We start from the raw sequence: 13,202 nt of genomic DNA on the forward strand, positions 1-13,202 counted from the left end.
CTTTAGCAGTTCCCCGCATCCCCAACCAACTACCCTGTTTCCTGCTGTACTTAGTGATGAATGAGTAGTCCTTATGAGTCACAAGTGCACACTGGCTGGCTCAAGGAGACCATGAGGTCTCAAAATGGCCCTCCCTACTACACCGTCAACACAGCTTCCCAGCTTAGCACTTTAGTAATATGCAAAGCGAAACACCTGGGGGTTGCATGTGCACATTTCGGGGGCTGCGGTGCTTACTGAGAAGGTTCTACTGTACATGTAGACATGTTATAGTGCACATGAAGGTCACATCTCCTTCCCCCTCCTCTCTGCAACATGATACATTATCAATACCTTGTAAGGTTCTGCAAAGAGGGGGGCATTTTCCGGGTATGTCTCTCTCTCCTGAAGAGCTTCCTGATTCCGTCTCTCTCTCTCTCTGATCCGGAGCAAATTTCTATCCTCATTGTATAAGCTTTTGGAGAGAGAAGGAAAAAAGATTCGTTAGCATTTTACTTCCACCTAGCGCTGTCGAAACAAGGGTCTGTGCTGTGCAAAAGCCATTTCCTCAGCTAACACACCACACTTCCAACAAGCCAACTGAGTTTAAAATCATAAAACCTATTGGATAATTGGACCGATGTATCAGTCACATAAGGCAGTCGGCACATGGCATGGGAAGAGCTCACACAGCAGATGTGTCAGTGTGCAGGCTACGCTGAAGGGTTTTATTCCTGACATCATACACCAAGGAGAGCAAACGGATTAATAACTTTATAAAGATGCTCCGCTAGAGGAGAAGTCAGCAAGGTTTCTGACCGCAGAGCTGTCATTCAAATTCAGAGGCACCGGTCTATGTGAGAATTGAAACACTGCATACAACATTCTCTTGACTAGGTGTACATTTTAAATTAAATGCTTTATTTTCAATTATTTTGCAAGCTGTTTATTTGGGAGGCCACGTAGTCTGATTCAAGCAAGAGGGTCTAAGAATCAAGAGAACACTGACTAGAGCCACTCACAAACAAGCAGAGATAACAGGGAAGTCCCTTGACCTCCTTGTGCCTACATCAATTCAGCTATAGAACCGTGACACATCCACAAAAGGAAGACTTCATAGAAAACCAGATGCAGTAATTGAGCTTCCCTGAACAAATGTTACTGAAAAATAAAAGAATCCATTGCTCTAATATGTATGTACGTTTTGTAAGAAAAAGTCTGTGTGAGTTCCACCCTTCCTTTCTCACAGCCTACTGCACACGCACAGTGATTACATTCCTCTTGACATGAAAGGCCATAATGGTGTCCCAATATTAAAATATCAATGATAACTCCCCACCTCCCCCTTTCCCTAGCGTTGAAAAGTTTTAGACATACCCAAAAGAAAGGCAGAGGCCTGTCTTTGCATAAACAACAAGGAGTCTGGTGGCACCTTAAAAGACTAACAAATTTATTGGGGCGTAAGCATTCGTGGGTAAAAAACCCACTTCTTCAGATGCATGGAGTGAAAATTACAGATGTAGACATTATTATATTGACACATGAAGAGAAGGGAGTTACCTTACAAGTGGAGAACCAGTGTTGACAGGGCCAATTCAATCAGGGTGGATGTAGTCCACTCCCAAATAATTGATGAGGAGGTGTCAATTCCAGGAGAGGGAAAGTTGTTTTTGTAGTGAGCCAGCCACTCCCAGACCCTATTCAAGCCCAAATTAATGGTGTTAAATTTGCAAATGAATTTTAGTTCTGCCGTTTCTTTTTGAAGTCTGTTTTTGAAGTTTTTTTGTTGAAAGATGGCTACTTTAAAATCTGCTATAGAATGTCGAGGAAGATTGAGGTATTTAAGATTGAAGTATGTTACCATTCCTGATGTCCGATTTGTGTCCATTTATTCTTTTACATAGGGATTGTCCGGTTTGGCCAATGTACATGGCAGAGGGGCATTGCTGGCACATGATGGCATATATAACATTAGTAGATGTGCAGATGAATGAGCCCCTGATGGTGTGGCTGATGTGGTTGGGTCCTCTGATGATGTCACTAGAGTTGATATGGGGACAGAATAGCCAACGAGGTTTGTTACAGGGATTGGTTCCTGGGTTAGTGTGGTGAGTATTTGCTTCAGGTTGGGGGGCTGTCTGTAAGCAAGGACTGGCCTGCCTCCCAAGGTCTGGGAGAGTGAGGGATCATTTTCCAGGATTGGTTGTAGATTGTTGATGATGTGCTGGAGAGGTTTTAGGTGGGGGCTGTATGTGATTTTCTGTGGGTTTTTTTACCCATGAAAACTTATGCCCAAATAAATCTGTTTGTCTTTAAGGTGCCACCAGACTCCTTGTTGTTTTTGTGGATACAGACTAACACGGCTGCCTCTCTGATACTTGTCTTGGCATAGGAGTCAGTTAGTTCACTCATGAAGGATTTAGGATAGTTTCTCAATTCTGTACTAGTCCATGACACATTTTAACGTACAAATGTGATGACAAAACACTATTTGATTGTAAAGATCATATTTTGCTCTAATGGTTCACCCAGCAATCTGTCCACTGCTGGCAGGGTATCTGGGACTTTGTTCAACTTTTGGGATATGATGCTATCCAAAGGCAAACTTCCAGATAAATGAGTACAGCCAGTATATACATATGACATTAAGGAAAATTAATGTGTTAAGTGTTAGCCATATGCAAATTTTAAAAAAATTAATCTTTATTATTCCTTATTTTTTTTCCAAATGTAGCAAAGCACGAATTCCCAATGAGTAGTACACATATGCCAGATTTGAAAAGCTCACAGTCAATTACAAAAAAAAAAAAAAATCAGAAACCTCTTTATGAAACATGTTCATGTACTATTGCTCCAGGTAACATGTAGCTGAAATAGTAAGGTTTTTTCAGTTTGTTTACTTTGTATACTTAACAGCACTTTGTGTGTAGTAAGTTTCACTTATTCCTGTGTATAGTCAGTTAGCTAGTCAGTTTCTCAAAGTGATTTTGTTATTGTTTTGGAAGGGGAGGGAGGAAGAGAGTTCACACAGCAAATAAGGTGGAGGGGTTTTGTTGAGGTGGGTTGGTTTTTTTTCCATCTTTTGTTTTTTAAATAGAAAAGTGTGATTGTAAAAGTCACAAATATTGACACAGGGAATCTGGGCCAAATTTGGTACCTGAAACTACGTTTGTCTCCTTTAAAAAAAAAAAAATGTAAGATTTAAAGTTGACAATGAACCTTAAAGTTTCAAGAATGCTGCTATTTGAATTATTTGGAAAGGCTGTTTTGTTTTGTTTTTTAAAGCATGAAACAGCATTTTCCTCACATTCTAGTAAGTAAAATGGTTTAATATATTTCCTTTGAAAACTTTGCAAGAGTCACTTCACGGCTGAGAATAAACATGGAAAAGGTCAGGCCAAAAGGCTGTTTTCGGAAAAAGTTAATAGCATGAACATCAGATCTTACAATGGACGGGCCTCCCACTCTTAACTACAGAGTCTCTTTCACAATACTGTGCATCTGTATAATGTGAGACAGGTCCTCTATTGGGGGCACCATATAATTCCTTGGCAGGAAAATAGAATCCAATATATCTTTTTCACTCTGGTTTAGGGTGACCAGGTGTCCGGAACACCCGGTCGAAAAGGGATCCTGCCTGGCCACCCCTCCACATAGGAGGTAGGAGCGGGAGGGGGGACATGCCACTGCTTCCCCGCTCCACGCCCCAACCCCTGCCCCAGACCTGATCCCCCTCCCGCCCTCCGAACCCCTCAGTCTCAGCCCGGAGCACCCTCCTACACCCCAAACCCCTCACCCCCAGCCCTTCCCCAGAGCCTTCGCAGCCCCCACCCCAACCCCAGCCTAGAGCCCCCTCCCGCACTCTGAACTCCTTATTTCTGGCCGGAGCCCTCATCCCCTCCCGCACCTCAGCTCCATGAGCCAGCCCGGTTAAAATGAGCGAGTGAGGGAGGGTGGGGAGAGCGAGCAGGGATGGAGTGAGCAGGGGCGGGGCCAGGTTGTTCAGTTTTATGCGAGTAGAAAGTTTGCAACACTACTCTGGTCAAGGTATTAAAAAAACAAGTGCTTAAAGCTCCTAAACCCATACTCCGGCCCCACAATAAGTGGCCTTGTTTTAAAAAACATTCAGCAACCTGTATCTCCGATTCAAGTCAGGATTAATGCTGGGCGCTCAGTATTTTTTAAACCAGACTCCCTTAACCCGGTGTCTAAATATGGATTTAGGAGCCTAACTTTAGATGCCTATTTATTTATTTATTTTAAAGAGTCTTTGCCTACAATCCTAAAGTAGGCAGGGTGCATATATGTTTTTAGACTAAAGTTCTGAACCCCTATTTAAACCCTCGTCTGCTGACCACAATATTGTTAACTACCATGACACCATAGCGTATGCTGGTAATAAATTTCAGAGTAGCAGCCATGTTAGTCTGTATCCGCAAAAAGAACAGGAGTACTTGTGGCACCTTAGAGACTAACAAATTTATGCTCTAATAAATTTGTTAGTCTCTAAGGTGCCACAAGTACTCCTGTTCTTTTTGCTGGTAATAAACTCTCTAGAAGGCTAGACAGCCTGGGGGAGCTGAAAACATTTTCTGTCACCTAGCCAGCCAAGCTATAAACATCATATGTTAGACAACTTGAGAACATACTGTTCTTTTTTTCATTTTAAGTGAGGAAACAAATATTTTCCAGCTAGAGAAAGGGATTTACATTTTGAACTTCAATTTCAATTACCCTCTCTCTTTCTCTCTCTCTTTTCAGAGAGATATGCTCTAGAAATTATTTTGTGGAAGTTCTGTGGCCTGTGATATACTGGAGGTCAGACTAGATGACCATAATGCCTTCTGGACTTGGAGTCTGTAAGTGTAAATTGCAGTCACATCCTGAAGTGTTATTTACTTTTGTTCCAACTTCCATCATTACAAGGAGATGTAGGTGAAACCGAGGGTGTGGAACTCTTCCCATCTCACACCAATATCATATTTCCCTCACTGTTCCCATAAGTATAAGCTCACTTTCCCAGTCACATTGTGCAAGAATTGATAGAAGACCCTTCATCATTCATTGGGCATTTGAGGAACGAGCATGAAATAGAAAATTCATCAGCTTCCTCACTTGGGACCAGATTTAGCTTCTTTGACAGTAAAAGGGCCAGACTGCCCTTGTAGATGTATTCAATTCTGAGCATTTTTTTAAAAAATTAACACCATAATGATTTTTTTATTTTACAATTATGGGTGAACTAATTCTCATGAAGGGAGTGACAGCACAGGCTAGAGCAAAGTGCATGCAGGTGTTGTGAAAGCTTTCCTTACATTGTTAATTAGAGATAATGCAACATCTTTCCAGCTCCAGACCTAGGCCTCTCCTGCGAGCGGCCACTGAGCTGACACAACTTTATGTAGAAGAAATAGATCATGCCAAGCAAACACTGTTTAAAATATTAATCTAAATAACATGAGAAAAAAAATCAACCTATCCGCCAAATCTTGGTTTATCTTAAGGATAACAGATTTTTATTTGCTTGCTTGCTTCCAAGAGAATAAAGTATAAAAATACAGAGGCAAAAACCAAAACCATTTAAAGAATGCTGTCAACATTATTAGATTTAGAATAAAACACCCCTTCCTTACACAGACCCCTCCCTAACATTTTAAAAAAAACCTCAGTTACTCTTGTTTTAAAGAGGGGGCCATTTGAAAATTAAAAAGGTATTATGCACCATTATCCAGGATGAGAAATAGCCATTGCTCAAAATGGAGCAAGTGTAAGATGTGCATTTGAAACATTTTGGGATATTTAGTTGATAAAAATAATTGCTAGAAGTAAATAAGAGTTTTAAAGACACACATATTGTCCTCTACCAACACGTATATGGACAGGAATAGGATGGTTATGAAATGTCAGGGGAGGATGGTGTTATGTAAGAATTCTGATGATTTTTACGGGATCCTCGATTTCTCTCTCAACCAACTCTTTCAACTAGTATATGCCAGCAATTAACACACTAACTCAGGGGTAGGCAACCTATGGCACGCATGCCAAAGGTGGCACGCGAGATGATTTTCAGTGGCTCTCACACTGCCCAGGTCCTGGCCACCGGTCCAGGGGACTCTGCATTTTAATTTAATTTTAAATGAAGCTTATTAAACATTTTAAAAACCGTATTTACTTTACATACAACAATAGTTTAGTTATATATTATAGACTTATAGGAAGAGACCTTCTAAAAACATTAAAATGTATTACTGGCATGCGAAACCTCAAATTAGAGTGACTAAATGAAGACTCGGCACACCACTTCTGAAAGGCTGCTGACCCCTGCACTAACCACTTGGTAATCCATGAAAGTATGTTTAACAAGGGATGAAGATTTAAGATGTGTATTCTTTACTGCAAGTGCTCTTCTGACTCAAGGATCTGTCAACCCTTGGTTAATGAGAAGCTGGCATGATAGATGTAACAATTTTCTGCAATATCCCTGACAAACTTCATGGAATTAAATTGAAGTATCTTTGGAGTCCATTGTACTAAATGCAAATGTATTACTGTGGGCCTGGACTGCATGTAACCTATTGTGGGAAGACGAGATCTGAACCCTGGGAGGGGTTATGAATTCCAAAGGACCATAATGAACAATGTGCCAGATAAGAATGGACTTTTGGGACAAACAGTATCAAGTGGTTTGCCTGGGGAATGTCTAGGGTGAGGTGAATGCAAATTCCCTACCTCTGATTATGCAAAAACTGGCCTTTTGAAGCTACGCCCTGAGGAGAGAACCACTGGCTATTGATTACCTGTTCCTAGAGTCTCAAGATCAAAGGCCCAAGCTGTATAAAGGAAAGACTGAACTATGGATGGGTGGGATAGTTTTGAGCTAAGGCGGTTATGAACTTGTGACCATAGAAAAACCCCTTTTTGTGGGGTATGGAGAACTGACTCCTACCAGAGCCCTTGTTGGCACTGGGGGTGATCTCTGGTAAGCTTATCATCATGCATGTAGATTCCTTTATTATTTTAATATGTTTTCTCTGTAATGCTTTCCTTTAAAAATAAATCCACTTCTTAGAAAGCGCAGATGCTGACCTATTTCAGTGGTCTGGGTTGCCGGCAATATCACAGTATAGGTAGGGCATTATGCAGCCTGGAAAATCCACAGTCAGGAGAGAGAGAGACACACACAGGTCTCTACCCAAGAGAGGTGACAGCTGAGGAGCGGGAAGCCTAGAGTGGGTGCCCTTGAGGGACCACAGAGGGAAAACACAGGTGCAACTGCCCTAACTGTGAGAGCTGGCATCTTGCCATCCCTCCAGGCAGCTTTGACAGTCATCTGTAAAGACCCAAATAACTTCTTGCTTGCTTAGTTTTTAGAAGTAAACTAAACTCTCTGTCTTTTCAGTCTCTTTGCATTAGTTATGTTCTCAACTGGACAATGTCTGCCTGTAATGTTTTGGATGGCTTCAGTTAACATCCTGGGTATTTTTTCCACATGCAAAATGAGCCAGTTTTCCTTTAGGGAAAACACACGGTGAGACAACCTTATTATATTTTAATGGATTGCATCTTTGTGCAAACAGAGATGTCGTGTACTGTCAGTGCAAACCTGGGTTCTGCATGCGTCTGCTCTGTGAGGGCCTGGCTGGGGGGTCAACAGGCACATGTTATAGCTAGAGAGCCAGCAGGTTGTTCTGATTATTCTGCTACGAAAGAGAGAGTGTATATACATGTCTGAACAAATGCTCACACGTGTGCGCGCTCACACAAAACATCTTTAGCAATAAACTAAAGTTGAAGAGCGTTAGTTCTAATCTATGAACATATAAAATTGTGATTTTTATTGATCTTAGGTACATATAAATCGGGGTGGGCAAACTACAGCCCGCAGGCCAGATCCGGCCAGCCAGCCAATTTAATTTGGCCCTCCAGCTCCCGCTGGGGAGCGGGGTCTGGGGTTTGCCCCACTCCTGCACTCCAGCCGGGGAGCAGGGTCAGGGACTGCTCCGCGCGCACACGCACGTGCCGAGGATCCCGGAAGCAGCGGCATGTCCCCACTCTGGCTCCTCCTATGCAGCTCCTGGCCAATTGGAGCTGTGGGGGCAGCGCCTGCAGACGGGCAGCGCGCAGAGCCACCTGGCCACACCTCCACGTAGGAGACAGAGGGGGGGACGTGCCGCTGCTTCCGGGAGCTGCTTGAGGTAAGCGCTGCCTCAAGCCTGCACCCCCCTCAGCCCCTCCCACGCCGCAACCCCAATCCCATCCCACCCTCCGAACACCTCAATCCCAGCCCAGAGCACCTCCTACACCCCAAACCGCTCATCCCCAGCCCCAACCCAGAGCTCACACCTCCAGATGATGGGCCCCACTCCCACAACCCAACCCCCTGCCCCAGCCCAGAGCCCCCTCCCACACCTTGAACTCCTCATTTCTGGCCTCACCCCAGAGCCCGCACCCTGACACAGAGCCCTCACCCCCTCCTGCACCCCAACCCCAATTTTGTGTGCATTCATGGCCTGCCATACAGTTTCCATATCCAGATGTGGCTGCCCTTGGGCCAAAAAGTTTGCCTACCCCGATGTAGATGAACCTCAAGCAGAGCACAGGAGAATCCTGATTTGTATACTGTCGGGCAATTCAGAGGGCCTGTGTTCTGATACATGTGCATTAAATACGAGTCTTTCAAAAATGTTTCAAACGAAATTAAGAGCATTTTGTAAAAATAAAACCAAACAACATACATTTCATCTCCACCACTGCCTCTTATCGATAACATCATAAAATAAAATAAAAATTAAAAAATTAAAAAGCACACAGCAGGACAAAAAAATTTCAAAAAGGATGTTGAAAATTCATAAGACATTGAGATTGGAAAAAAAAGAAAAAAAAAAGCTGATGAGTTATTTTCATTTGCCCCCCCCCCACCCAAATATAATCCACAGTCACTAGTGAGTTGTCAACGCTTAGCATTTTAAAATTTCTGATCTAGAATGTGATATTGTACGATTAACAAAATCACGTCTAGAAATTAATGGTTTAAAAAAAGAGCAGAAAGCAGAAACAATGAAAAGCTAACAAAATTCAGCATACGATTTATGATCTTGTAAACTGCATTCTACTAAATATATAGTAGGACATCCAAGTGGATTTGGCACATCTTTCTGTCATTCCCAGAAGGGAAAATAGAATTCCATATTCCTCATAGATTCCTCATAGATGCTTTCCTCATAGATTCAGGAGGTATTTAAATGAAGAAAAAACCTCCACTTTCTGCCTCCATTCACACTTGTTATAACCACCTAATTAAAAAGAGCATCAATTCCTTCCCATCTGCATACTGATAGTGAGTGTAAAACAGCATCTTAAATTCTGTTTGTTGCAAAAACACCACTTGTAATGTGTCTAAAGACCTTTTCTATCTCTGAACCTTCCCTGCCCCCGACCCATGAATTTAAAAAGAAAAAAGCCAAACACAAAGATACAGCAGGGAAGAAAGGAAAAAAGCCCAAACTAAGTTTTTGTGATGACACCAATTTCAGCAGAACACAAACATGTCTGCTCTGGAATAGTCTGGCTGATGTGAGTATTCTCACATTTACTTGTCTACCAGGATCTGCTAAATGAGGTTAGTCATGCATTATTACTAAATGCCATTTACTGCTGTCATGGAAACTATTGGCTCAGACCGTTGACTAGGCACAACTGACTACCCACTTGTCCTGTGTACTCTGATTTGCTTTTTAATGAACCTGATCTACTCTCTTGCTCACTTTTTAAACCAATCCACCAACCCTCATTCAGGGTTAACAGAGGCGTATTTTCCTCTCATTTAAGTCCACAAAAGGAGATACATTTTTAAACGAGAAGGAGGTGAGTGCGTTGGTATCCATTAGCTTCAAGTTTGGAATTTTCCAACTACATGGCCAATTAGAAGTAAGGTCTCCTCTATACACAAACTAGAGCCAAAAACTAAGATTGGTTTTAATTCACACCTTTGTCTATTTCTGTGCACATCTATGGACATTATTTCAGACTAACAACACCCTATTTCAAATTAAATTAAGTCTGTGTTTTACCAATTTAGATAATTGAAAAACAGAGGCCACTCTAAATCCAAAATAAGAGCATTCACACAGATTTACACAGAAATAATTAAAGGTGTGAATTAAAACAATGTAGTTATTTTGATTCCAGTTCATGTGTAGAGAAGTACTTAGGCCAACATTTTCAAAGAATGATTATCGGAGCCCAATTTGAGACATTATAAAAAGGTGCTTGATTTTCATAACGCACCAAGGATCTAACCTCTGATTATCAAATCCTTTTTAAAAGATATTTTGGGTAGGGCACCTTCAAATTACTAACCAGATTTGAAAATCTTGGCATTAACACTGCACTGTAACCACGTCTGCGAGACATGGGCTTGTAGACTCTGTTTCCTGAGTTTGCACTTGAGCGTCCATGCGGCATTGTAAACCTAGGCTTACAATTGCTGGACCCCAGACTCACAGTCATGTTAATAGAAGAACAGGAGGACTTGTGGCACCTTAGAGACTAACAAATTTATTAGAGCATAAGCTTTCGTGGACTACAGCCCACTTCTTCGGATGCATAGAAGTGGGCTGTAGTCCACGAAAGCTTATGCTCTAATAAATTTGTTAGTCTCTAAGGTGCCACAAGTCCTCCTGTTCTTCTTTTTGCGGATACAGACTAACACGGCTGCTACTCTGAAACCAGTCATGTTAATGTGTCCATACTGCACTGGGCAGACCTTCTGACTCAAGTCTGCAGCTTGAGCTGTATCCATACTGTAAAATGACGGGGCTTGGACCCGAGTCACAGCACAACTCAGGTCCTAACCCACCCTCCGGAAGGGTCCTAGGACCTGGGTCCTGAGCGCTTACTGACCCAAGTCAAACTGATAGGCATGTGAACGGAAGGGGGGCTTGGGCTCCAAATTAAACCAGAGCTTGGGCTTCACGTGCAGTGTGGATACACCCAGAGAGACCATAATTCTACTACCATAAGGCAACACTGGGAGCTGGTGACCCCATATACATTCCCAAATCTAGACAGAGGGGCAAACCTGACACAGATGTCACAAAACATCTAGAGCCTTATATCCATTGCAAGACAGACTTCTAGGGCTATTCTTGATTTCCTCCCAGGGGGAGGATTAGGCCCCAGAAGTTTTCAAAAAGATCCAGCCACTTTACAGGGAAGCCTATCCCTGAAGCATGCACCTACTAAAGATAGCCAGCCTTTTTCTGTGTTCTGGAGGCGTGTCTAGCTTGGGTATTTCAAAAGCGTCTACCACCTTGTTATCTAAGTAGAGCGGGCCGGAAACTAGAATTCCCATTAGACAGTAAAGTCCGAAATTTCAAAAGAGTTCCAGAAGGAAAAAAAAGAAAAAAAAAAACCCTAAACATTTCAAGTTTTTCCTACACAAAGAGAATTCCAAAATTTAGTTTTGAAAAGACAACATGACATTTTAGTGAAAAACCTTTTTGAAATGTTTCCAAGGTCCCGACCCATCCAGCATCCCGACATCTTGGACAATACAGGAGCCAGAGCTCCCAAGGAGCTCAGTGCCTGGGAATGCCAATTCTGGGACAGTCTGCAGTAGCCCAGCCTGCCAAGGAGTTACAAGTTGCCTAGGTTGCCAAGGAGCTGAGACTGGGCTCACCATGCCTCAGTTTCCTCATCTATAAAATGGGAAAACTGATATGAGAATGACTCCTTTGTCAAGTACTTTGAGACCTACTGATGCAAAGGGCTAGGTATTATTTATTAATAATAATTATTATCATTATTAAAGGCACAAAGCCATTACAGCCTTGTGTATGCTAAGCTTTCTCACCCATAATTTCACAGTTGCCACCAATTCAGGCTTAAAAGTTTACCACTTGAACTATACCAGTATAGTTAAGCAGCAAACCCTGCCTCTGCTAAGGTAAAGGCACTTATACCCCAGCATAGCTTATTTCACTTCAGGCACCTTAATAAGCTGTAATCAGTATGAAGGTATGTCTACACTATGAAGTTAGAACAAATTTATAGAAGTCGATTTTTTAGAAATCGATTTTATACAGTCGATTGTGTGTGTCCCCACTTAAGACCATTAACTCAGCGGAGTGCGTCCACAGTACTGAGGCTAGCGTCGACTTCCGGAGCATTGCACTGTGGTAGCTATCCCACAACTCCTACAGTCTCCGCTGCCTATTGGAATTCTGGGTTGAGATCCCAATGCCAGATGGGTCAAAAACACTGTCGCGGGTGGTTCTGGGTACATGTCATCAGGCCCCCACTTCCTCCCTCCCTCCGTGAAAGCAGCGGCAGGCAATCATTTCGAGCCTTTTTTCCTGGGTTACCTGTGCAGACGCCATACCATAGCAAGCATGGAGTCCGCTCAGCTCACCGTCACCATACTCTCCTGGGTGCTGGCAGACGTGGTACTGCATTGCTACACAGCAGTAGCTCATTGCCTTTTGGCAGCAGACGGTGCATTACGATCAGGGCCGGCTCCAGGGTTTTGGCCGCCCCAAGCAGCCAAACAAAACCAAAAAAAAGCCGCGATCGCAATCTGCGGTGGCAATTCAGCGGGAGGTCCTTTGCTCCGAGCAGGAGTGAGGGACTGTCCGCCAAATTGCCGCCGAACAGCTGGACGTGCCGCCCCTCTCCGAAGTGGCCGCCCCAAGCACCTGCTTGGTAAGCTGGTGCCTGGAGCCGGCCCTGATTACGATCAGTAGCCATCGTCGTCGTCTCCCTCTTTTAGCCGACGTCAGTGAGGTCTGCCAGGGGCGCCTGGACATAAATGGGAGTGACTCCAGGTCACTCTCTTTTTAAGTTTAGTCTCCTGGAGATTCAGTCGTACTGAACCGTCTTCTGGTGAGCAGCCAGGAGACAACGATGGCTAGCAGTCGTACTGCACCGTCTGCTGCCAGCCTAAGATGTACAAGAGAGATGGAGTGGATCAAAACAAGAAAGAGACCAGATTTGTTTTGTATTCATTTGCTCCCCCATCCCTCCCTCCATGAAATCAATGGCCGACAGTCGTTTCGGTGAGGTCTGTCAGGGGCACCTTGAAAAGTTGAATGGAGATTCAGTCCTGCCTGGAATAGTGGGGAGAGGGATAGCTCATTGTTTTGAGCATTGGCCTGCTAAACCCAGGGTTTTGAGTTCAATCCTTTAGGGGGCCATTCTGTGTAACAGTTGTGTGCGTTCTCCTT

General features: G+C 43.2%; 1 protein-coding gene across 15 annotated transcripts in view; it reads right to left on the bottom strand.

Moving 5' to 3' along the window:
- AFF1 (ALF transcription elongation factor 1) overlaps positions 1-13,202 on the bottom strand; it is a 163,827-nt gene that overhangs the window by 91,188 nt on the left and 59,437 nt on the right. For 12 of the 15 annotated variants that reach the window (XR_010601250.1, XR_010601248.1, XR_010601249.1 and 9 more), the window contains one exon: positions 334-454. The exons of 2 other annotated variants lie outside the window; for them this stretch is intronic. Coding sequence is in view for 8 of the 13 variants with exons in the window: in XM_024103110.3 (XP_023958878.2) it covers positions 334-454 (121 nt within the window). In the remaining 5 variants the exon portion in view is untranslated. Of the gene's footprint in view, positions 1-333; positions 455-1,539; positions 2,020-13,202 lie in introns of those variants that run through there. One more of the 15 variants, XM_042856425.2, reaches the window with a different exon arrangement.

Source organism: Chrysemys picta, chromosome 5 (assembly GCF_011386835.1).
Source record: "Chrysemys picta bellii isolate R12L10 chromosome 5, ASM1138683v2, whole genome shotgun sequence".
NCBI classification, from domain to species: domain Eukaryota; kingdom Metazoa; phylum Chordata; order Testudines; family Emydidae; genus Chrysemys; species Chrysemys picta.